Source organism: Vollenhovia emeryi, unplaced genomic scaffold, assembly GCF_000949405.1.
Source record: "Vollenhovia emeryi isolate VEMERY1.0 unplaced genomic scaffold, V.emery_V1.0 DF939120.1, whole genome shotgun sequence".
Taxonomy (NCBI): domain Eukaryota; kingdom Metazoa; phylum Arthropoda; class Insecta; order Hymenoptera; family Formicidae; genus Vollenhovia; species Vollenhovia emeryi.
Genome location: NW_011967246.1, coordinates 1 through 25,788, shown reverse-complemented (window position 1 = coordinate 25,788; position 25,788 = coordinate 1). Strand labels below are relative to the sequence as shown.

Genomic DNA, 25,788 nt, shown 5'->3' with positions numbered 1-25,788 from the left:
GCGATATTTTTCGAGAATGAGGCCCCTGGGTCTTCGCCCGTGTATTCGACAGCGTCATTTCTGTTAATTTCATACGTTAATTACGATCTATCTCTCGAGAACAAAATTGCCATTTCTTTCTCGATAGAAGATTGCGATCCTCCGCGCGAGAATGGCTTAAGCCTTGTGTCCACGATCCAAGAACTGCGTCCAAGTTCTTGGATCGTGGACACAAGGCTTTATAGCGAATTCGGCTGCTTGCACTAGTGCGCACTCAGTGCACACTAAAGCTTGTTTACAGTCAATTCTTATATCGAGGGATCGTCTCAAATATCCCTTGAAATATTTCTTAGCCAGTAAAATAATCCGTATAGCATCCATACGGGTCGTTTTTTGGCTAAATACTCTTTGAACGTGCACCCTCGGAAAGGATTTCTGTTACCGCGACAAAAAGTATTACTGACGCATTTATATTTCTCACGACCTCATTTAGTATAACAATAGGACAATATAAAAATAAAATCAATAATTATTCTCTTCTATCGAATTAAAAAAGATTGACTTACTGTATTGAGACAATAGTAACTTGTATAAATGTAAGTTGATATATTTTTGCGTTTAGAATAAATTGTCCCTCCATTTTACGATAAAAGACGATATACGTGCTATCATTTTATTCTAGATTGTAGAATTTTTCATCTATGATTAAAATATTCCTTTCTCTATACTAAACATGATTGGTGCTATATCGATTCCGTTTTATGATACGTTCAAGTGTAATAGCATTGGATCCGGAAATTTCTTCTGTGGGTGTGTATTTAAGACAAAATTAAATATAAGAAGAATTGACTATAAACAAGTGTGTACGTAGTGCGCACTAGTGCAAGCAATCGAACTCGCTAATAGTTTGCACCGGATTATTAGGCACGCGTGTGTCAAATGGTTATTTCTCACAAAATTAATTTAATCATCGGCTGATTAACTGGAACTCGCTACTTAATGCACGCGTCAAATGATCGATGCAAGCTGCGAGAAATTAGTCCTTACAATTACGCACGTGCAGCTTCGACGGCCAGAACTACGCGTAGTTCTGCAATAATTCTGCGCACGGAGGAAAGCAAGTTATAGATCGCGCGGTATCGCGGCTCAGCGACGGCGGCGGCGGCGCGGCGGCGGCAGCGGCAGCGGCGGCGGCAATGACGAGCCGGAGAGCGAAGCAGTTCGCCTTGGTCGCCGTGAAACGGCTCGAGCGAGGCGCGAAGCGAACGAGCGACGGAACAGAGCGCCCGGCTCTCTGCGCTCTCGCTTTAAAGCCTGATCTACAATGTTCTCCTTGCGTCTAGAAACGTCTTGTTTTATATAAGCGGATCAAAACGCTTCAAAAATTTGTCGACGGCGTACGATTGCACGACGTACAATGTATAATTTATCGACTTGCACACATTCATTAAATGTATTTATCGGCTACAAAAGGTGATTTTTCGCGATTGTTCGGTACCAAAATGCACCAGAGTGTACACTCGGCGTCACGAATGCTTTTAGCTTCCAGTTCCGAGAAACGCGTGGCCAATCAACTTGCAGCTTTTATGGAATAGCTGCAAATTGATTGGCCACGCGTTTCTCGGAACTTGGGCCAAGTTCTAGCATCGTGGTCACAGGCCTTTACACCTGAAAATAGCCGTTAAGTTGAGTATATTCCGATAGGAACAATTCATTTTATTAAAATAAATGCTCCTCTTGGACATACTTTAGTGTCTTCCTTCAGGCGTAAAAAGGCACTCGTGACGCCGAGTGTGCACTCTGGTACACCTTGGTGCATGTGCCAGACAGTCGCGAAAAATCGCCTAAAATAGAATGTTCCTAGACGCAAAGGGCACATTGTAGATCAGATGTAAATATCTCCCGAATATAATACGACATTACCGCCACATACCTATCGGCATAATCGGCCGGGATCGCATTATTGCGATATTATAAATTACCGTCAATAATAAACGCGCGATAATAATGTAATGCTATTACCGTATCAGTCGTCAATGTTATTTACCCTATCGCGATATTATTAATATTGTTAATATCGCGTTAATATGGCGCCACCCGCGCGCTCGCGTATCATTTTGTTATTATAAATGTACATTTCGAGAGGCTGAGAATAATACGTGTACGCGGCAACTATCGAGCGCGCTCTTCCGAATATAGAAGATAAATTGAAAAGAGGGCGATTGATTTTCATTCTCAACAGCGGGGAAAATTGACGGGTTTATTAATGGACGGGGAGTCAGGATTTATTGATTAATGTCAATTGAGCCACGGCGCTATCAATAGACGAGTGCTTTGTTCTTTAATGAGTATTATTCTTAACGAAATCTCAACGCGCGCACGACGAGCGATCGCTCGTTTCTTTCGTCGAGCAGACCACTTTATAAAATCGTCCCGTCGAGTCACGTTCTAATCCCGGCGCAACGTCGTGCCCGAGGCAAATCATATTTTCGCGCCGCGGTTATTGGTTGCAAAAATACGGTTTTATTTTATCACGCCAACTCTCCCGAGTCCACCAATTCTCCGCGATCTGGGGAGCTCGATCGCGAATCCTTTCCTCTAGCGTGAACTCGTGAAAGGCGAAAAATTTCATCAACGACTTCAATATTTGTCAATGAAAATTGTCACTTATCACGAGTTCACGTTTGAGGAAAAAGATTCACGATTGAGTCTCCGACGGAGTTCGTCTTTTCTATACGTTGGACGGTCGCGATTGCGAAATTTTGGGAGGGAATCGACGAGTACGGGGAGCAGCACGTTAACTTTTCCGTGTGTCGCCGCGGAAAAAAAAAGGTTCATTTCCGCGCACGTCCACGCTGATTTCCTTATCACGCGGATAAGAAGACGCGTCGCGCGACGTCGAGACGAACGGCCGGCCGGTAATACCCGCGCGCATCCTTTCCGCGATTTAAGACCTCCCGCGATAAGATTGTCATTCATGCATCGTGAATCAGGGACTTTATTTTTAGACCGGCGTCTGAATGAAAGTGGAGTAACCCGTCGTAGTACAACAAGAATAGAAGGAGAATAAGAGAGGCGGCCGGCGCGGGGGAGCGGGGGAAGCGGGGGGACGGCAGGGGGAGGGGGGGCAAGGGTGGCAGACGCTTCTGCCGGGATCCGCGAGTAAATCGTAGTAGATCTTCCGCACACGTGACTCCCGTCGCCCCCTTTCCCCCCCGCGGCCGCCGCCGCCGCCACGGCCGCCGCCGCCGCCGCCGCCGCCGCCGCCGACCCCCGCGGGGCGCGCCCCTTCCGCCGCCGCTCGTCTTTCGTTCCGTCGAACGTGGACACGCGAGACACGCAGCCAGACGTACGCACGTGCGCACTCGGACACGTTCGGTTTCGTTTATCAACGAAACCGAACGGCGGGGAGTTCACGGGCGGCGGCGCCGGCGATACGTGAAATGATCGACGAGTGACGTATGACGACGACGGCGACGGCGACGGCGGCGGCGGCGGCAGCGGCGGCGGCGGCGGCGCGAGTGACGCGCGTGGGAGCCGAAAGCACAAATATATGCATATATCATGCGTGCATGTGTGTGTGTGTGTGTGTGTACGCGGTATGTCCGCGGTTGTAATGTTTAAACAGATATATATTACGTAACGCGGCGCGGTACGATGACATACACAGTGTCCTGGAAAAGGTATACGCTCAAGGTGGCGAGCGTAGACGCGAGCGACGGGTGGCGTGTACGAGGGTTCGATCACCCGGGGTATCGCCTTCTCTTCGGCTCCGCACGTAACCGAAGGTAAATCGCAAGAAGTGGCATGCTAAAGCTTATTCTACAACGGGCGCAAGACGCTAAGCCGCGACGTAAGAAATCGGCCAATGATCTCTGATTTGACTGTGATCGGCAGTTCTTTTAGAAAAGGAAGCTTTCTCGTTGGACCATCGGCCACGTCCCGGCATCCGACAACGATATACGACGTATAACAGGCCTAAGCGCTTTTTATGCGAAGCCTGGCTCTCCACGTGCCTGCGGAGTACAATCTTAAAGTCTAGCGTGAAAGTAAAACTGCCTCTGAGACGGAGCTCTTAATATATGAATAATGTAGCAAAGAAAACCCTGCAACGTACGAACCACAGCAATACAGAATCGCGTATTCTGTACCTCCCTGCCTTCTGCCTGCGAGAGAACTTGGTGTCATTGCCATGTTAGCGTTGATAGATAAGAGTTCCTCAATCTTTAACGCGAACCTACGCTTACAGAAAATATATAAAATAATGATTCTTATTGTTAGCTCCTTTTAAAAGCCTCGACCGAGATCAAAATTAATCTGCATTGATAGAAATGGACATTAGGCGGTAAACGAACGTTTATTACAATCGAGAATGGAATCGATTAGAACAAAAGTGTATGCGCAAAAAATCGTATATTTGAGGAAAACGAAAGAACTGTCGTATAAGCATATGAATTTTTTAGTAGGTTTTGCGCTGCTTTGCTTTGGAGAGAGGGTGTCCCTCGAAGTAAGGGCTCGTCTACAATACGCGGGATGGCAGCAGTTGGTACAAGTGAAACGCTTCCGGTGTAAGGAAGCTAAAGTATAGGCGTAAGCGAAATAAATTATTTTTACTCCTTACTCCCACTTCCGTCCTTCTGCTTACGATCGGTACTTCTCTTATTCATTTCTTACTTACAACAATACTTCCCTTACAGCTACTTTGCCCTCTTCCACATATTGCGGACGAGCCTTCGGAGGCTTTACACTAAAAGAATTGTTTCAACCATTTCGGTTTTACGCCAGAACAAGCGTCCATTGTTAACTCAAAACCGAAATGTCGCGTGTTCCCCTTCCGTTCTCGCCGGTTCAATTGTCGAGGGCGCAATATACCGTAGCTGCGCTGAAAAGAAAATTTTCGCTACCGTAGCTAATCACGGTTTGCTGAAGACATTTTGCTGCCATAACTATGAATTTCGAAATCACAGCAAACGGTTTGCTGTCGCACTTAATGCAACAGGCACAGTAGCAAAATATTTAGCTATCACGACTAAATATTAGCTGCTCATATTTCGTAACTGGAATTTAGTTGGCACGTACGGGTTTCAGCTACGGCAGCTACATTTTTCTTTCTGCATGAGCTGTGACTCGCGACTCGTTCACGTACCGCTCGGGGAGTCAATTCTGTATTTAAAGTATAGTGAAAATGCTAAAAGTGAGCTCTGTCTCGTTAGGATCAATTCTGTATCTTACACTATAGGGAAAATGCTAAAAGTGAGTAGCTTTGTCTCTAACTGTCCCCTTAGAAAGAGACAAAGCCGCTCACTTTTAGCATTTTCATTATAGTGTAAAATACAGAATCGACCCTCTTGTCTCTTTCCAAGGGGACATTTTCATAACGTTTCAGGTATAGAATTGACCCTCGCGGCTTACGTTCTTTCGCTCAAGCTTTATTCTACAATAGACGCAAAACGCGCAAGACACTAAGGTCGCAACGCAAAAAATTGGCCAATGACAGTCGATCATTCTTCTGATATTTGATCGGTCGATTTCTTGCATCACGGTTTACAATTAGCGTCTCGCGTTTTGCGTTCATTGTAGAATAAGCTTTATGGGCCCCGAACGGGGGACCGTCCGGCGCGAAACGAGCCACGTGGCTACGGCTCCTCCCCCGATCTCGGTGGGAAACCCCGAAAGTCGTGCGCGGCGCGTGCGACTTTTCGGTCACCCTGTAGCGGCACATCCCCGGCGAGGCGTGCAAGCGCGCACGTACGCGCGGTGCAGTGACACTGCGCGCGAGCGCGCGATTCAATAAGTGGCAGGCAGGGATCATTGACACCCGGCGTTGGCGCCCGCGCGGCCCCGCGAAGGTTGTACTACGATGTTTACGGTTTAATTCGAGATATACTCGAAATGTCACGTGTGCTCGCGCGGCGCGTCGCGCACACACCGCCGGGAAATGCGGGAAAGGCGGCGAAGTAAGGGGGTCGGGGCCTCGGCCGCGGGGGCAGGGGGAGGGAGCGGGAGGCGGCGGGTTGACAGGAGGAGGAGAAACGAGGCGGGGAGGCGCGGAGGGTGCGAAGATCGACGTGCCCGTCGCGCGCGCGGAGAGAGTGACTCATCGCCGTTACGCGCTCGGTGTTTGCCCCCTCGCCCTCCTCCCTTTCCCCCCTCGTCCTGCCCTCCCTTTCGTCTCTCTCGCCGACGACACGCGGATCTATCGTTCGCGGTTCTATCAACTGGGTCAGTACGGCGCGGCTCGCCCACTCGCTCCCCTTGTCCCGAGACGACGCGAGAGATCGCGCGGCTGTTGCGCGAGGCGCGAGCGGAGCCGAGATTTCACGGGACTTCCCCCGAGCGAGAAATGACTCGTCCATCGACGTCGAAGCGATGTCGAATCGACATCGACACCGTCGGATTGACGTCGAATTCGACAGCGTCGGTGTCGACTCGACGAATCATTTCTCACTGGGCCGCGATCTTCGGGCTGCCCGGGATCGGATCGGACCGGATCGAGAGCGTTGGATTGACACGTGATCCGATATCGAGATATCAGGACCCTGTCGAAGCGATTGAGCTCAATTTTCAGTGACTCCTGCCTGGGGATGCTGGAGTGACTCTGTACCTTTTGCCACCTTTTGCTCCTAGAACTGTCAATTCGTTAAAACATTTGTGTAATATACAAATTATGTGGCTCTTGTGTACGAACAGACAGTGTTCCACTATTCGGACTAAATCAGAGAAAAGCATGGTATCATTGAAATTAAGTTTAGAAGCATAACAAGCAGTCTAGTCACTCGAATAAGTTATGGGTTACGTGACCTATACATTTTTTGTTAGGCTTCTAAACTTAATTTCACTGATACCATGCTGTTCTTTCACTTAATCTAAATAGCGGGACACTGTCGGTCTGTACACAAAAGCCACATAATTTGTATATTACACAAATGTTTTCACGAATCGACCGTTCTAGGAGCAAAAGGTGCCAAAGGTGCAGAATCACTCCAGCATCCCCTTAGTAGAGGTACAACAAGTTGATTTCTGTGTAACCATTATCTCACGTACCTACCTTCGAGCTAAAATAAATATAGACGTCTTTGTATTTTTGTTTCGATTACTTTCCCATTAACTCGAGATAGAAGTACGACATCATTAATCGCCCCCGGAACGAGCTTGGCTATTTCAGTCAAAAACACGTAGATTTTACGGGCCGTAAAATCGGAATTGAGTATAAATTTTGTGTGCCGTTAGAAACTAAATAAACGAGAATTAAGTAATAATTCTGGCGAGGTGCTTATAAAATCAATGAATTAATTCGGGAGGAAATGTGTATCTTTAATGGCCCATTCAACAGCTCTCGCGGAAAGTTATTATTGGATGATCATTAGCCACGTGAGAGTTTTAAGATCGACCGTCGTCCATTGGACGTCGATCCACGTGTGAGATATTTAAAGCTAGTGTCACAAGCGCCGGTGAACTGTTAACCAGAGTTCGACTCCCTATCTTTCTCTATCTTATCTAATGCCCATGAATAATTTCACCCAACGTCGCTTAACTTTAATCTTAGTTTAATTTATTTTTGTCTCTTCTTGAAGTAACAGTTGGAAAGATACAAGGAACGGATTAAACTAAGCTTAGGCTGGTATCACATTTGCCGCACGACAAATTTTTCAACCGTGTTGATTGACTGCTGAATAGAAAATTTCTAGATACTCGAGAATTTACTACCCTGCAGCCAATCGACACGCTTAAAAAAATGTGTCGTACGACAAATGTAATATTAGCCTTAAAGTTAAGCGACGTTGAAGAAGCTGGGCCTAAGAAGAGAATCAATTAACCCGAGGTTAGCAGTGAACCGACGTTTGTGAAACTGGCCCTTAAACTCGCGGAGTCGAGGGTCCTCGATTTTCGTTTCCGCGTCTGCGGGCGAAGTTGCTGGCCCAGCGAACACTTCGAGTTGCTATTTTTACTGTCGAAACTTATCCTCGTATTCCGTAGGAAACGCATCTCCGTTTTTCACCAACGTGGATTAATATCTCGCTTTAACCTTTATCCTTCCCCCAGTCCTGAGAATTGAAAAAAAAATAGAAACGAGTCGAAGCGCCGAAGCCCAAGGTGTATGCGTAGAAACCTGAAGACGCCGGGCGTTTATTTTGACGTCCCCTCGTCATTCGGGTGAGAGGATATAGCGGAGAAGACCGCGCCGCGCCGGCGGCGGTTTAAAAATGATGCGAACGCGATACGCTCTCACGCAACGTGCGTGCGTATTATACACGCGAGAGAGTTCGCATCGTCACGATGTGTGTCGCAAGTCACGCAACTTCGCTGTTCCTACGGTTACGGCCGCCAAGAGTTTTATGGGTTCTTACGGCAATACACATTTTCCCCCGCCCGGCGCGCGTACGTGGAAAACTCGGGGAGATTAATCCCGCGAACGATTTTAGATCGCTTGGTTTTAAATCGACTTAACTGCGCCCGTCGTCTCACGCTGCTTCGATCTGGAGGGAGGGAGGGCAAGGGGAGGTGATTTCCCATTGGAAGTTGAGAATTGCGCGAGACGTGCTTCAAATCGAAAGTATAATAGCGGGACGAAAGTAAAAAATTCTTCGCGAGCAGTGTCGTCCTATCTTGCGTTACTTAGGAACGATTATCGCTATCTCTTTGCAGCTGGAGATACTATACGTCTTCCCGGGGGGAAAAAAAAACTAATTCACTTTTCTGAAACCCACGCTGATTGAAACTGCTGCACAGAGTACTGTATTATTAAATAGATTGTTCATAATTACTGTATTATTGGTTTTTATTGTCGCGGTAACTCTACGACAATTTTACCTTCGATTTCAGCGAGAAGGTGTATATTTAAAAATTAAAAATGGGTTAAATTATTGAAATCATTAAGGACGCGGTACATTAATGACGCACGTCTCTCGCGTATTTTCTCGTGGCGAGCGCGGCGCAGAGAAATGCGCGCTGCTCAGTAAACAAGTGAACGAGGAGATCCGAGTTCAATCCACAAATACCGCTGATTTTTTCGAACGTTACCTGTCGAAGGGAAGTGGTAACCACCGAGAGTATTCCGCCACACACATGTCCCTTTCTCCTCCGAGAAGGGGGTTGACGAGAGGCTTGACAACCCCTTACCGTAAAAATGTACCGTCGCTGCTTTTTCGTGCTGCGGTGGACAAGGAAATAACTTCCGTAACTTGTCCGTTGCAGAATGAAGAAGCAGCAACAGTGAATTTTATATTTTTTTTCCCGCTATTATCTACGTGTTTACGCATAATATAAATATTCGCGCATATTCTAAGTATGGAATATGCTCTTCGGCGAGTCTCATGCCAGCGTGGCACCTCGACGGGCCGCGCTCGGACGCGCCGGATCGCCGAGGGGAAAGCGAGGAAGCGTCGCTCGCGACGACGCGGCACCCGGGAGCTCGCCTGTCCCGGGCGTCGAGATTCGCGAGGAACGCCAGGCAGCAGCAGCAGCAGCAGCTGCAGCGTCCCGCAGTCGCAGCTTGCGTCAGCCTGGAACGCCCGCCTGGCATCAGAGGAAAAACACATTAGCTGGCGCGCTTCCGGAACGGCCCGCGAGAGGGCGGTCGCTCACGGGCCGTGCCGACGCGCTCCGCATTCCGAGAACGCGGCCGGGTCGCGCCGTCGCCGTCGCCGCCGACGGGTTTGATGACGTAAGAGAATAAAAGCAGCACAAAAGGCTCGCTGGTTCATTAGCGCGAACTACACACGGCCGTCCCCCGATCGCGGGCCGCGCGACGCAGCGCGGCGCGGCGCAATCTTTGTCCTTTGACTCCGGCCACATGTTTGTCCCCGGAATCGTCGACGGCGATTCGTCGAATCGTCGCCGTCGCCGTCGCCGTCGCCGCTGAATTATTCACGGCTCACTCGCCCGCTTCCCCGGAACGCGCGCGCGCGCGAGCGTCTCTGCTGAATAACTCGACTTCTCGAATTTTACGATCGCATTAACCGCGCGCTTGCGGCGGATCCTCGAGATCCGGGATTTCTGCCTGATAAGCACCCGAGAGGACGTTCTAGAGCTCTAAATAAAGCAACGGACCTGACCCCGGGGTGGGGGGCTTTTTTTCCAAATGCCCGAGAGTTCATCCTTTTTGCATGAGAGCGCCGCTCGATACGTTCGATATCCATTAAGTGGATAAATATGTAATTTAGAAAGAAATTACGGGCCATCGAGGACTACCTGGTGAGAGATGATTGATCGAAAGTACGCGTCGAATCGACGTCCAATCGACGCGTTCTACGTCGATCCGCTATCATCGTTTCTTTACGAGGTATCGCCCTTAATCTCTTCCTAAATTAGACGTCTTCGAGACGTCTCGGAAGGACGTGGCAACTATTTGTCGTTTCGTTCGTCGGCAACTTCGGCAACTTTTCACCTCTACCCGTTATTACAGGACTTATATCATAAGTCTACAATTAGTCAAGTTTCAATATCGGTCAAGGAACCTCTATTTTCGTTAAAAAAAAAGCCGCTCGGCTAGCGAATCACTGCGAATGGCGAACTCCCTGGCGAAAATTTTAAGTGAGAGATGATGCTTATATTTATTTATGAAGAGTTTGATCGATAGTTACATTGTTTATGAAGAGTTTTATTGATGATTACGCCGTTCGGAAGTATGTTGCAAACACCTGGTGAATTCTTTGCTGACAATAACATTTTACAAACACTTAGAACACTATAGTGGAAACGGTTTGACATTGTATCATTAAACGCAATTTAAACACTTGTAACCGTGAACGTGTCATAAACAACTCCGTGTTTAAATTTATATCTCACAAACAATTCGATAAATGTTTTAAAACTCAAATAAAACGTTGACTCAACATTTAAACAAACCTCTTACAAACATATTATTTTCGCCAGGGTTGCGCACGACGAGTCGACCAATTTTTCCTCCACACTATTCGCGAATACGCAGTAAAAAAATCGTATATTCGAATGTTAACCATTTTCTCGTGTTACCAAGATTTTATTATTATTTCAATGTAAAATTAACATAAAACAGACATGATATTACTTTCGTAACACTTTTATGTGTTACATTTATGTTAACACATAAGTGTGAAGTATACACTGACAAAAAAATTTTTTTAACTAAGTAGATTTACTTAAAAATTTTTTCTCTGAAGTATACAAATTCTACATCCAATTAAAGATTTCATGATATAGAGAATACTATTTACTAAATGAAATCATTGTTTTTGTCAAATAAGAAATTCAATTTTCTTCGCTGTAAAACTTGCATCTTAGTAAACATTTTATAGAATTGAAGTAAAATTTTGTAAATTTAAAATTATCTACTGTGTGACATTTAATAAGTGCTTAAATTAAAGAAATGCACGTTTTAATTTGTTTATTATTTTTAAAATTTAAGTTAATAAGCTATTGAAGTCACCTAACGAATCATTTTCTTGAGTAAGATAATATTTTTTTGGATTAAGATATTTGTTTTCAGTGTAGTGTCAATTAATGAACACTGATAATTCGTCAAAAAGTAACCCATACAGCACGCATGTCTAAAAGACATCTTTAAGGCATCTTTAAGTCGTCTTTTAGACATACATATCTAAAAGACGACTTAAAGATGTCTTAAAGATGTCTTTCAGACATGCGTGCTGTATGGGAACGCACGCGATGAATATTACTTTAACTTTAAAATTTAGAGTGGACTTTTGGGGCACGCGAAAGCTGTTAACATTTTTACTGTGCGAATCACGAATCGCGTATAGTGCAGCGCTAGCTTAACATAAATGCAACGTAACTGATGCTGGGTGTTTACTGGAACCCCTCTGTCGGGGTCGCGACACTCAAAAATCGAACGTGGTGTTCGTGGACAAGGTTGGCACGTCGCGGTAAAAATGAAAAACACACGCTCGCGTTTGTTTTGCGTTTTTAAACGGGAGCGACAACTCGAGCCTCGGGAGGTGGCGTAAAGTCGCCGGAAACAGACCGCGAGATCTATTAAGGAGGAAGGAATTAGGACGCTCGGCGGTTTCGTCTTGCAGCCGCGCCTCCGGGCCGTGGAAATTTCGCACGTCTTTGTGCACATCGCGGGCGCGCGGCGGGCGTTCGTTGAGTTTTTGCAACGCGACGCGAGATTATGTTGCAGCTGCGCCTGGCCCGTGCAGGTGCTTAGGAGAGTCTCGGCGACGGCGTTTCTCCCGCGCGGAGACTTTTATTTTGCGGAATAAAGTTTAACAGGGAGCACTCGCACCTGGCAAGTTGCGAGTCAAATATTTACAAAGGAAAGGGCCGCGTTTGCTCGACTCGCTCGCGAAAACAGATTTGTTTCGCCGGCTCGTTTCGCCCCGTCTTACTTATTCGTTTTGTATTTTATTCATATCACGGGGGAATTATACATCTAGGCGGCCTCAAAGGCGCGTACATACGCGAGCGATTGAGAACAAAAAAAAGTGAAATTCTCGCGGGTGAGGATTCTTTCGTCGCGATTTTTGTTTATATATATATATATGTATGATTTATATATACATATATGTGTGTAGAGAAAGAAAGTTACTCTCGTCTTCGCAATTTTCACTAGCGAGAACCGGTGGTCAATTCTGTATCTTACATTATGGTGAAAAAAAGTGAGTAGCCTTGTCTCTCTCAAACTGTCCCCTTAAAAAGGGACAACGCTCACTTTTAGCATTTTCACTATGTTGCAAGATACAGAATTGACTCCCCCCCCCCCCCGTTCTCGATCCTTGGCGCATCGCTCCTTTCATGCGAATCTTAGGGAAGCTTCGGAGTATCACGCGTCGCGATAAAGACCGGGCGACAATCTACATATCATCAAGGATAATAAATTCCGCGGGGAATTTAAATAACAAAACAACGGGGGAGCCTCGTAAATTACGTTCCGCGTGAGTCTATGACCTACGAATTCCCCCTGCAGCCGACCTGTTCAGAATGCCTCGCGGATCGAGAGGCGGGGAGTGTCGGCGTCGAAAAATCGAAGATTAGAATGCGCCAAGTGGATCGTCACCGAGCTCGCGATTCCGCGATGGCGACGGCGAAACCCGAAAAGACACGCGAGGTACGCCGAAGGCTCTCTCGGCGACACGCGGCTCGCCGCGTCCAAGGACTCAAACATCCGTGACCGAAACACGGCCGGCGGGTTTGCGCGAGGAACGCGAGACGAGTGTGCCTACGTAAGCGATACGTGGACGGCCGCTTCGCCTGCATTTCTGTCCCCTTCCCTGTCTCTCTCCGACGACGGAGAGGCGGAGGAGGCTGCGGGAGCGGCAGGAGCGACCGGCGGCGGGAGGGGGAGGGGGTGAAAAACACCTGTTACGGACTTCCGTAAACACGAGGTGTTCTGTTTATTTTCGTACTACGTCGCCTGGTTTCGTACTACATTAGAATCGTTCATTGTCACGTCACGCGAATTGTCCCGCCCTACCGTACCGACCGACGGGCGAGATGGCGCCACCTCTCGACGGCTTGGCGAGCGCTCGCCCGATATTTTTCGCGGAAACGACGGCCGGTATTCGTAGTCAGATTATAGTCGAGACAGTCTTGAATTTATCCAACGACGCTGTGGCTCGGTTTTTCATCAGTTGTCTCTAGTCGACTATCTGGGTGTATTTCCATTTTGGAACGGTGTGTCTAGAGATGCTCGTCTGACTACGAATACCGGATACCGCCCAGTGTTCGTATTGTAAAATGTGTTATCGTTTAATTCAATTTGGTTAAGCCAACGGCACACTATTTTTCCTACTGGATTGCTTACGAGAACCAATCAAGATTCAGCTTTAAATCACCTGATCTAAAACTCTCCATCTTTACTGATTCTCGTAAGTCGTCCAGTAGGAAAAATAGTATCGTGTGTCGTCGGCTTAAGTTAATTATTTGAGGCTTAGGCCCGGTTTCACCAACGTTGTTTAACTTTAAGCTTAACTTGATTCATTCTTTGTCTCTTTTCAACTGTCAAGCCTCATCATTTTGCTGCGTACTTTAATTCTGTGAAAGAGGTTTGCATTTCTATAAAGCCAATTAAAAGATTACTTCTAACAAAGAATGTCGATAAAACAGACGGCTTTAGGATCCCCTCGTGCAAAACGTTATGTAAAAGATCGAAATGAGGAGGGAACTGTTGAATTCAAATAAACTTGAATAGTCTTTGCATGTCTGCTTTTCGTCGTTTCGCCAGATATCTCGAGAAAAACGTTTTCGCTGCGACTTCGCGCGGAATTAATTTGAAGTCAGCCAGGTTTTTCCTGTATTAAAAATGCGCAATGACGGCTAATCGTTAGATCCTTGTGCTCTTTTCTCCCTTTCCCACACCTCCTCTCTCTTTCTCAAGGAGACTTTGAACTCGGATAATGTCGTAGTCACCTCGTGCGACTTCGGTCGCCCTCGGCCGCATCAAATTGTATATTTGACTTTGGACTAGAGGTTAAAAACACCGACGTGGACTCGGGAATACAAAGTGTATGCGCATAATAATCGTCGAGGCCCGTTTTAAATACAGGCGCCAAATTCACGCTTTCGAAATTTACATGCCCAACGTGATTGAAATTTTAACTGGAGACGTCTGTCGCACGTTACGGAGTACCGTGAAAAGAGCGAACTCGGCGGAATTCTCGACGAAACGTCGGATCGAATTTGCGTAATCTCGACAATTTGTACTTCCGGTTATCGCGTCGCGATCGTCGATCTTGCCAAGCTCCGTGTGCTAGGCGCAAAAGTTGATAACGCGGCCGCCGCGTCAGTTGAAAACCCGACGGAGAAATCTATCCCAGGAAAAACGATCCCGTTCACTTTGTTCGTTCCATCACGTTTTTACGGCGCAAGTTTCTCTCTACACCGCGGACGATTTCCTCGACCCAGGTACCCGTCCGTCTTGACGCAAGTTCCAAGAACCGCGCGCGTTTCCTCATAATTTCCTCCCCCCTTCCTCTACGCTCTGACGTTCGGATTCCGCTTCTGACGTCATCGCGCAAGACGACTGACGTAAGCGTCAAAAAACTACTGAAAATTCGCGACCATTAGGGCCGCGTGTGCCGCGCGCGACACCCTGCCCGCCCCATCCCGTGGCGCGGGGTGGCCGACGTCACGTGACGTCACGCGCGTATGCGCGACGGTCGGGCGCGCAGGCGGCCGAGCGCGGCCGAGCCGAGCCGAACGGGGACAAGTGTAACGCCTGATAAGACTCGGCGATGTGCCGTCGCGATAGTACGTGCGTTCGCCTCTGACAGTTGGCCGTGTGTACGACGCGTCGCGGGCGTTTGCTGGCTGGCGAAAGCGGGGCGGCGAGTGCGATGCCGAGGCTCTGAGTCCCAGAGGGCGTCAGGAACGACTGTGTGCGTGTCGTGCCGCGCACGAGTACGCGCGCGTCGACGTGCCCCGCTCGCTCGTTTTCCGGGGGATCCCCTCGCGCGCGCACGCAGACGTACGGCCGAGTGCAGTATCCTCATCCTTGGACACCGCCCGCCCAGCGCCTAGGACAAAGGCGAGACGGCCGGGGCACGCTCGTCGATACGAACCGCGCGTCGTCCCTTCCGCCCTCCTTTTCACGCTCCATCTCGTTTTCTTACGCGCTCGGCGTAGCGCGAACCTCGCCACGTATTTTTATATGTGAGGAGCACGGAGCCTCTCTCCCTGCGCTTTGCGCGCGCTCCTTCCGGCCGCTCTCGCTGAGAAACCCCGGGAAGCCTCACGTCCCTTCGCGAGTCTCCTCGCATTGTCTCTTTCCTGCCGCGGCGCTCGTGAAATAAATACGCGTCGCCTCGCGTGCCGCGTCCGCGCGACGAGCGCCTTTCCTCGTTTCTCTCTTGTTTTCTTCCTCACCCCCGCCGTCCCTCCTCCCCGTCCTCGCTTCCTCCTCGAGCACACTCCACTCCACTCCCTCGCGTCGGGACGTCGCACGCACTCCGTTCGCGTCTCCCCACGGTGCGGGGGGGACATTGGTGTAGTGAGCGCCCTCTCGCTCCTTCCAGCAGCAGTGGCACGTCGTTTCCCGTCGACTCCGTCGTCTAGGAGGGCAGAACATGGAGGCGATAGCGAAGCACGACTTCACGGCGACTGCCGAGGACGAGCTCAGTTTCCGCCGGAGCCAGGTCCTGAAGGTTGGTAGCGCCTGGGGATGGTCCGTTCCGTCACCTCATGTTTGTCACCCGACGACCTGGCGAGGCGCGTCGCGCCGCGTCGCCTCGCGTCTCGTCGTCCCGTCCCGTCCCGTCCCGTCCCGTCCCGTCGCGTCGCGACGGTCACGAGACCTCCGGCCGATCCCGAAACTCGCACCGTCGCGGCTACGCTCGCCGACCGATGCCACGAAGACGCGAGGGTTGTTGTTGCATTCGCGACGGACCCGCCAATCGGCGCCCGGAAAGCCCTGCCGTGCCTGACACAAACGTTCAATGAATGTCTGTTGCTCGAGGCGGTAACGATTGTTATTGTTTGGAGCAATAACGACGGCGATTGCCGCGTGGATTAAAGTAACGCACGTTCCTTTTATGTCCATTTCTGCCGGCGGAGATTATTTCAATCTCGGCTCGGCTCGGCTCGCTTTTTGTCCGTTTCTCTAGTTCTAGTAAGAGTTGGAGAAAGATGAGAAGTTAGGGCATTAGTCGTGCTTTTAGGCGCTATCTTTTGTACTTGAAGAATATACTTGTTGAAGAGCATATTTGAATAGGTATCATGTGTGTGTGCGTGTATATATATTTTTTGGTTCTGTACATAAAAAGATGAGAAGCTACAGCGAATCGATTCGCAGCAGATTTAAGTTTATATTTGTTGAGGACTACTTTTTAATTTTGCTTCTTGAAAGGCGAACCTGAAATGACAATTCTGATGTCAGAAAAGTTATTTTATAATTTTTTAAATCTAATCTACAAAGCTTAAAACGAGGGGAAAAACCACTGACCAAAATCTTGTACACTAATGACCACTAATGCCCGGTGGGCATTACTTTATCTTATTTTATCTTTGTAATGCCCCAGCAAGGGCCTAATGCTCAAACTAATGCCCAAAAAATGCCTAGTAATGCCCAGTAACGCCGCAAATCTGTAGACCACAATGCCCTCAACGGTTGCCCCCTCGGCTTAAAATTGCAACGATTGCTAATTCGATCAGAAAGAAAAACGAACTAAGAGGAATCAATCCTTTTTCTGCAAAGTCCATTCTAAGGACGGTATCCACAGTCAGATTTTTTTATTTGAGATCGTTTTTAGATACTCCGTAGCCAATAGAATGTTCCACACAGCATCTTTAGATAAATTCATGACGGTCTTGAATGTAAGGTCTGACTGTGAATACCGGCTTTAACTTTAAATTTAATATCTAATCCCCTACACAAAGCTCAAAATTGCATCAATTACTAATTCGAGCAGAAAGAAAAACGAACCAAGAAGAATCTTCTCAATCTTTTTCCCGCAAAGTCCGTTCCAAGGAATTTTAATTCATCGTGCATTGCAAATATTTTTTGATACTTGACAATAGTATGAGGGTTATTTTAAAATTTCTCGGAATAGTCATACGTTAAATAAAGAGTTTATATAGCCGACCCTTTCGTTTCAACCCTTCTATGAACATGTATGTTCCAATTCGTTCCATCGAATAGTTCATTTTTTGATACGCGGAAAGAATTTTTTCTAAAAATTTATCCTGAAAATCATGTAATCGTGAGACATTTTTTTAATTTTACCACACATTCTACTAGTAATTTTACTTAGTATACATTTTATTAGTAGAATGTGTGTGGTAAAATTTCAAGAAACTCACTAAAATTCCTTGAAATGCCATGTTGTCTCACGATTACACGATTTCCAGTGTAAGTTTGAAGAGAAAATTCTATCCGTGTAGATCTTCGAACGCACACATCTGCACGACTGTTTGAAATATGAATAAGCTCGAAGTGCGTGCTGCGATCAAATCTTTTGTGAAGAATGTCAGGGCCCCCTGACATATTTTTTGTATCAGTATGAATATATTTTGTCCTTATTCGTGACTAAACCTTTTCTTTACAAAATGCTCGGTCGCAGCAGGCACTTTGAGTTTCCTTTTTCAAAATTACTTAGACCTGCTCGTTCTATTTGATGGAACGTGTTGGGACTCTACGCATATTCGTAGAATTGGATTCTATTTAAAGCATCTGTTCTGTGAGTGTCATTTGTACTTTATTTCGAGAACTTATCAAATAGTCGTCGTATATTATGAGAAACCTAATTAAATGATACAAATACTGTACTGTCTTCAACATTAAAATTATTGAGATTATTGGAGATTTTAATTTTTTAAAAATAAGACGGACATTCATCATTTTTAAGTATTCATCAATAATTTTTAAAATTATAACATTTTAATATACAATCTCATAAGATTAATTTTACTTGTAAAAGAGATATGGTTAACTCTTTCCTCCCAATTAGCATCAGAGTCACGCAGTTTCTATTGATTTGTCCATCTTGAAATGTCAATGTAAAGATATTTATGTGCAACAAAATGTGCATATTCTAATAAATCTAAATTTAATATTATTTCTTACACAGAATATTCTTTTGCAGATTCTAAATATGGAAGATGACATGAATTGGTACAGGGCCGAATTGGACTCTAGAGAAGGACTTATACCAAGTAATTATATCGAGATGAAGAGCCACGAGTACGTATTATAAATATTACATGATAATTACGCGTAATAAAAAAATTCAACAGTTTTATCTAATAGAGCATGTAAATCTCACAGAAAATTGCTTTTGCCTTCCAATTTTCTTAAATAAAAATGTTAAAAAAAACACAATCTTAACGAAAATTATCTTGTTCTGTTACAGCTGGTACTACGGCAGGATAACTAGAGCAGACGCCGAAAGATTATTGATGAACAAACATGAAGGTGCCTTTCTGATCAGAATCAGTGAAAGCTCTCCTGGTGATTTTTCCTTATCCGTAAAGTGAGTAATCATATTTACATAAGACAAACGACATGCGATTGTAACAGTTGAAATTTTTGCAACAGGTGAAAGATTTTCGATGGTACAGGTTTCAGTAGAAATTTTAATTGTATAGGAAATTCTGTCCAATGTCGAAGAACTTTGTGAACTAGAAGCAATCGTTGTTTGATATTATTAAAGAACCACGGAATAAAATGACCAATTTATATACAGGTGCTCCGACGGTGTGCAACACTTCAAAGTATTAAGAGACGCACAGGGAAAGTTCTTTTTGTGGGTTGTCAAGTTTAACAGTCTCAACGAATTGGTGGAATACCATCGTACAGCATCGGTTTCTCGCTCGCAAGATGTTAAACTACGCGACATGGTCCCCGAGGAGGTAAAGACTGATACAAATTGTCTTCCAAAGAGTCTAACTTTGTTAACAGAAATTGTATGGAACGGGGAAAAGTGCCAATGCGAGCCACAAATGAACGGAAGACGGTTCTCACAATCTTTATTATAGTTATACTGAGGAAGACCCGAAACAGGGTCGAAACGTTTATTAAAGAGAGAAGTTATTTATAAATTTGTGAGAACCGTCTTCCGTTCATTTGTGGCTCGCATTGGCACTTTTCCCCGTTCCATACAATTTCTTTTTGAGAGCCTTCACAACATTGGAATATTTGTTAACAGAAGTTTGAAGACATTATTTGAAGAAATATATAAATTCTCTTTTTACCTGTACCTATCTATATTTCAGTTCATTTTCTTAATATTATAATGTAAAACCGACTTGTCATGGCTTTTCAGTGCTTGGTGCAAGCGCTCTACGATTTCGCTCCGCAAGAGCCTGGCGAGTTGGAGTTTCGACGAGGGGACGTAATTACTGTCACAGACCGTACAGATCAGCATTGGTGGCACGGAGAAATCGGTAATAGACGGGGACTGTTTCCGTCTACCTATGTCACGCCATACCACTCCTAGGTAAGAAACCTGTGCTGGTTGTGCAATTATTTTTGTATATTTATGTCTATCCATTTATTTGTAAATTTTTATATAAATTTCATCTAATTGGCTAATAAATTCCTTACAGTTTTGTAAAAAATTATGTATACTATTGCAAATGAGATCTACGTCATTTAAGAATATTAAATTAAAAAAAGAAGGATTGTTATGCAGTAAGAGAAATAAATTTTTAATGTTCTGTATTTGCTTTTTCATATTATTAATATCTTTGTGCTCATATCACTTTTATTTAGACTGAATCATGTGTAATTTTTCAGGCCTCATACGGCCGAGCGCATAGAGGCCGTTATTGGGAACAGTGGCCGCCTTATCCCACCTCTATCACCTACAGGATCCGAGTTGCCGCGGATTTGATAAACAATATTTTACAAACCTCACCTATCGAATGGGCCACTAAGGTATACTGGTGGTCTCGCCGAAAAGTCTTCTAAGTAAACACGGTTGAAACTGAATCAAACATATGTCCCAACACCAAAATCCTTAAATACCGAAGAAGAATGAAACGTCGCGTTTATTCTAAGTGAAGAAAAAAAAGAGAATGAATTGTCATCGATATCGACATCGAAACATTCAAGCACAAGGACATGATGATACCTAGAATTTAAGGACAATTTGAGTATTTAAAAATGTTCGACGATATCCGAGGATCCGAAGATCTCTAATATTGTCTGGGGATCGAAGAATCCAAGAATGCTTTTACGAATGTCTAGAGATGTAAAGATGCCTAAAAGATGCCTAAGGATCTAAGGATTCAAGCATTTATAGAATTCTAACAATTTACAATGATCCTCTAAGAGTTATCTAAGTATCTATAGATATCCCAAGGATCTAAGGGTCTCATGCGCTGTCTACACCTGCAAGGGGGTTGCGCTTGAGGATAACCGAATATGTATATTTTTGCCCCTCCCCTCTTTTTGTAAACCGTCTTTTTGAGATACCTACTATCTTTTCTTTACTTATTGCGTAAAGCACACAACTTCGTAGCATTATTGTGTAATTATTAATTATATTATCTTTTATGTTAATTATTATTGACTATTAATGTTATGTTACATTTTATTGATAACAATATATTATATTAATTATAGCCGCGTGTGCTTTGTTTACTTGTGCCCAACGATAATGATTATTCCTTTGGATCACGAAATAACGGGCTATATTAGTAGCAGCGAGTGCTGCCACTTACATGGCACGTTATTTACTTATTGTAACAAGTGTAGAACGAGTGATTGGTCGATCTGCCTGTTCATTACACGCTAGCGAATATGCCATCCGGGAAACTTTCTGCTCGTACGCTTTTAGTTTTATCAGTCGACCGCGATAAGCTCTGACAGCGGAAATTCGCGTTTCAAGATCGATGTCGTTCCGCCGGCTTTAATAACAACGCTCGCCGTTCGCTCCCCTTTATAAGTAGGATCGAATCGCTGAGATTAAGCATTAGATTCGAGTAAGATCTAATAGAGATTGGTAGAATGTGAATCCGGAGAGACTTTTTCAAAAGTTATCCTTTAAGTTACCCGAGTTTAAGCACGTCTCAGAGTGCAATATCATATCTCTTTGACTAAAGAAATGTACAATTATTTAATTGCGATAGACTGCTAAAGAATCATCCAATTACGCTTCTGATTCAATTCGCACAAATTGAATCTTATTGATAAGCAAGAACAACCAGATAAGAGACATGATAAGTATATCACGATAAGTTATTCGAATACATCTGATAACGAATAAATGCAATTAGACTCGAAAAAAAACGTGTACTTACTATTAATGGAATGACTGTCATTTATTAATAAATTAAAATAGCTTCGAGAAGAAAACCTGCTACTGATATACTTTTACGTCAGAATATACCATATAGCATGATACTCTTGGACCAAGCAATGTATAATAACAATAATAATAACTCGAAATAAATGTCTGTCCAAGTCAGATGATCGCGAGCGACCCCCGTGAGCTGCGATCTTTTTTGTACGATCGTTGTTTCTGTAATAAACTTAAGCTGTATCCTAATAGGCGATTTTTAGCGATTGGTTACACGTACCAAAGTTTACACCCGGCGTCACGAATGCTTTTACACCTGAAAATAGCCGTTAAGTTCAATATATTCTGATAGATTAATTCATTTTATTAAAATAAAATTTCCTCTTCAATGTCTTTAGCGTCTTTCTTCAGGTGTAAAGGCATTCATGACGCTGAGTGCACACTCTGGTGTATGTACCAAACAATCGCCAAAAGTCGCCTTATATCGATCATAAGTGTCAGCTGATGAACCGCACGAACAAAGTACACATCTTATGCATGCAATTGTCAAGTGCATTAACATGCGAGAAGTATTGAGAAGAGGAGAATGCATTCGGGACACGTGTTCGCATAAGAATGAACTGTAATTATTCACTGCTGCTGACGATGTTCAACACACGGACAGGTGGTTTCTTACGTAGCGTAACAATGTACAATGTGCAGTTCTTATTGAAGCAATGGTATAACCATTATAAAATGCTGCTACAATAAATGGCGAATTTCGGATCTGCGGTGTTTCTTTTCACGCTCTAAGTAAATTTAATAACATCTCTTTTAGTCCGCGAGATACTTTTGCTCGATTTATCCTCGATTTCCCTATTCTCTTTTCCCTCAACAAACCAGTCTGTAGGATATGTATCTCCCAGCGGTCTCCGACGGTCTAATTATCTTAACGACCTGTCCACGCTTCAACCCGAAGTATCGCGCCACCGGATCGCCGGCCTGTATCCGCATCAGTTGGTTCTCCTTCAGTTTGTATCTTGTCAACAGCTCCTCTTTCTCATCCGGAGTTAGGACAATGTGCTCGGGTACCAATTCATGCTCGGTAATGTTTATCAGCAACTCTGATTCCAGAAACTGTTCCAGTATGTACTTCGGCGCCATGTCTGTCAGTGATTGCTTAGCCGACGGTGTCATGCCTTGCTGGACTACAATGATTGCTCTGTAACGTTCGACACAATGACGCCTTGTAATCTCTCACAGATACTGAGAATAAGTGAAACTATACAAATAAACTATTTGGCACCAAATAAGGTTGAAAATATAAAAATGATGTAACATTAACAGCAATGCAATTACTTTTATTAGATCCTAATGTTAATGTCTTTTTGAAATGTTGCTGAAAGTTAAATAAAAGTAAAATAAAATATTATGATGGATGACACAGTGTGTCGTACAACTTGCAGTTGTCGGATCCTGGATTCGATTCTAATCCTCCTCTCAAGCGTCTCAGTTTTTTCATACCAAGCCACTTAGGCCCATATTGTGATTATAATTCATTCATACTCCTTATCTTTTTAAGGTCCATATTCTGAATCTTCTTTTATAGATAAAAGTGCTGGTAAAAGATATTTTCAGCCAACAAGAATCCATCAGAGGCTTAATAATGAATTATTTCTCTAGCGTGAACTCGTTAATGAAGTTATCTCACTTTCCACGAGTTCACTCTAGAGAAAGGGATTCATGATCGAGCCACGGAATCAATTCTATTGGCACTTTTAATAGAAGAGGATTCAGAATATGGACCCTAGAAAAATAATGAGCATAAATAAATTGTAACTCGTTTTGGGATGCGTACTTCAGTTATTAAAAATACCAGTCGTACAAAGTGTTGTAATGTGGAAAAAAGTACCTGTGAATCTTCTCCTCCTGCATGCGCTGGCAATACGTCTTGATGGTTTTGATGCCGATCTTCGGTTCGTCGGGGAAGAAGACAAACAGCTGATCCGTAGGATCGTCGTTGTGCGCCACGAGGACAATTAGATCGCTCCGGGCCGGCCTTTTCTCGCTGGGCTTGTCTCCGAACTGTTCCTTGAACAGCTCCAGCGTCTGATCCAGCTCGTCCTGAGTAACGAGGTAACCTCTGTCGTGGCATAATTGCATCACGGTTTTCCTGATGCGCCACAATTTATAGGTTTCATCCTCGTCGTCCATGTTGTGTTAATCTAGAAAAACTTTCGAGTGGAAAGGACCCACTTGTCTATTCTAATCGGCAAAGTTCGAGGCGTTGATTCGGTTGATTATTCGGTTCTTCAAATAGCGCGAATCAAATTTCACCAAACTCACCACGAGGGAACGCTGAGGGTCGCTACGCGACTACGCAAACACTGTATATGATACAGTACACACAACCTTAGAATATATATATACCTGGAAGGGGAATGAAGGCTTGAGCCTGTGTCCAAGTTGGGTGCGAGAGAGAAAGGTAGAGATTAACCTTTGCTCGCAATGCGCAAGCGCGAATTTCGCACCGCGAAATTTGGTTACTACCGCTTAGAATTTGTTCTAATTAGAACATCGGAGACATATCGTAAGCAAAATTATTTAGAATTATAATAGTTGTGTTATAAGAAAAAAAATGCCAGGCCTATATTGCATATTATGCGGTAAACGTGATAAATCGGTATCTTATTATGGGCAAGTAATATGTAATATTTTGTGTGTACAGTAAATTCTCTGGAGTTAAATATTATTTTCTGTACGATACTTGTTGACATTGCAAATTTAATATTAATTTCGTTCTTTTAATAGATTTTCGAGAAACAAGGAATTTCGTAAAAAGTGGTTGGATTTTTTAAATAGAGGAAAATTAATTTTTCCATCAGATGATGTGATCAAAGTAGCAAAGGTATGCGAAAGTATTATCAGAGAAAATAATCAAAGAATCTCGATAATTTGCTACGCACCGCGATCGTCTCCTACGAGAGTTATCACCATTTATTAATCGCGCATAAGTTATTGTCGCGACCCGTCATCTTGTCGTACTGCGATAATTTGTCGAGAAGAATATTACGCGTAATTTAAAGTAAAAATGCGAGAAGGGAATTATAAAAATTATTTTAATTTTAATAATACACGGGCGATACCTTTCTTAACGTTCGAACTCGGAATGAATCTTTCTCACGCCGTGCTTCAAAATCTTCATCGGTTATTAAAATTAATCCATCGCGAAAATAATACGCGAAATATTGAATCGAGTGTTTTAATTAGCATTTATCGGTGATTTATTAATTCCACTAGTTTATATACTTTTTACGGAATTTATAAGTGAAAATACATTGACTTTGGACATCGAATTTTTAATTCTTTTCAGACATTTGCATTTTCGATTAACTCAGTTGCGTTTATTGTACGCTGTACATGTTAATATGTATAATTTTTGTGAGATGTTCTTGTACTTAACATCATGCGCATCATGCGTGAAACCGAACACACCCCATATATTAGACGCGTATTCATGCAATACGAACAGACCTATGATTATACGAGATAGGCTCTCTTGTCACTGCAAGATCGATGCTTGACAGCTCGCAGCCTGATTGGCCGCTGGTTTCACGTTTGAAAATTGCAACCGTTACGAATCTAGTTAACGTACAGTTGTTGGACGCGGAGTAAATGTCGGTCGGCCGCGAGAATCCGCTCCGTGTTTCCGTCGATTTCGGCTCGCCGAGAGGGCGAGCCCCGTGTCCGGGGTGTCGTGAGTAAGTGGCGCGTTCGTAAGCTCGTTTGTGGCTCTCAAGCAGCCGCCGGGAGAAGCGTGCCGGGAAATATCGGTCGTCGTGAGTGAGCCATAGTCGCGAATCGGCCGTTCCGCGGCTACTCGGAAGTTCGGTTGTCGCGTCTCGCGTGCCTCAAACCGCCGAAAAAGTCGCGAGTGCAGCGCGAACGGGAGTGTCGGGAGTGTCGAGTGTCGCGAGTGTCCAGACTACAACGCGCGTTAATTGTCGACCGATTATCCCGTGTGTCGCGAAAGTGAATTTCATCCGTCGCGAGTGTTAAGTCGCCGATGCGGCTTACTGTGTGTAACATGAAGTGTGTGATATCGTATAAATGCGATATATGTGACAGTGCATATTCTATTGTGAAGTGTTCA

The 25,788-nt window shown here is 44.7% G+C and overlaps 2 protein-coding genes across 4 annotated transcripts; one reads left to right on the top strand and one right to left on the bottom strand.

Annotated features, from left to right (window-relative positions):
* Positions 1-15,144: 15,144 nt before the first annotated feature.
* On the top strand, positions 15,145-22,421 carry LOC105570368 (protein enhancer of sevenless 2B). 2 transcript variants are annotated; one of them, XM_012027496.1, is made up of 6 exons: positions 15,158-16,061; positions 18,498-18,595; positions 18,765-18,884; positions 19,098-19,263; positions 19,677-19,850; positions 20,150-22,421. In XM_012027496.1, exons 1-5 carry the CDS (start codon positions 15,984-15,986, stop codon positions 19,848-19,850), a joined length of 636 nt encoding a protein of 211 aa, XP_011882886.1. In that variant the 5' UTR covers positions 15,158-15,983; the 3' UTR covers positions 20,150-22,421. The 2 variants fall into 2 exon arrangements, with proteins under 2 accessions (XP_011882887.1, XP_011882886.1); XM_012027497.1 differs by lacking the exons at positions 19,677-19,850; positions 20,150-22,421 and adding an exon at positions 19,506-19,582 and having other exon boundaries at positions 15,145-16,061; positions 19,098-19,285.
* LOC105570369 (DNA-directed RNA polymerases I, II, and III subunit RPABC1) lies at positions 22,261-24,132 on the bottom strand. Of its 2 annotated transcripts, none has more exons than XM_012027499.1 (3): positions 23,982-24,132; positions 23,548-23,860; positions 22,261-22,857 (listed from the first exon to the last, which is right to left on the bottom strand). In XM_012027499.1, exons 2-3 carry the CDS (start codon positions 23,847-23,849, stop codon positions 22,527-22,529), a joined length of 633 nt encoding a protein of 210 aa, XP_011882889.1. In that variant the 5' UTR covers positions 23,850-23,860; positions 23,982-24,132; the 3' UTR covers positions 22,261-22,526. The 2 variants fall into 2 exon arrangements, with proteins under 2 accessions (XP_011882889.1, XP_011882888.1); XM_012027498.1 differs by having other exon boundaries at positions 23,548-23,869; positions 23,982-24,129.
* Positions 24,133-25,788: the final 1,656 nt, after the last annotated feature.

Coding starts and splice junctions, on each gene's coding strand:
- LOC105570368 (XM_012027496.1), top strand. CDS start 15,984: ATGGAGGCGATAGCGAAGCACGACTTCACGGCGACTGCCGAGGACGAG. Junction 16,062..18,497: donor GCCGGAGCCAGGTCCTGAAG/GTTGGTAGCGCC, acceptor ATTCTTTTGCAG/ATTCTAAATATGGAAGATGA. Junction 18,596..18,764: donor ATCGAGATGAAGAGCCACGA/GTACGTATTATA, acceptor GTTCTGTTACAG/CTGGTACTACGGCAGGATAA.
- LOC105570369 (XM_012027499.1), bottom strand. CDS start 23,849: ATGGACGACGAGGATGAAACCTATAAATTGTGGCGCATCAGGAAAACC. Junction 22,858..23,547: donor CAGGAGGAGAAGATTCACAG/GTACTTTTTTCC, acceptor CGAACGTTACAG/AGCAATCATTGTAGTCCAGC.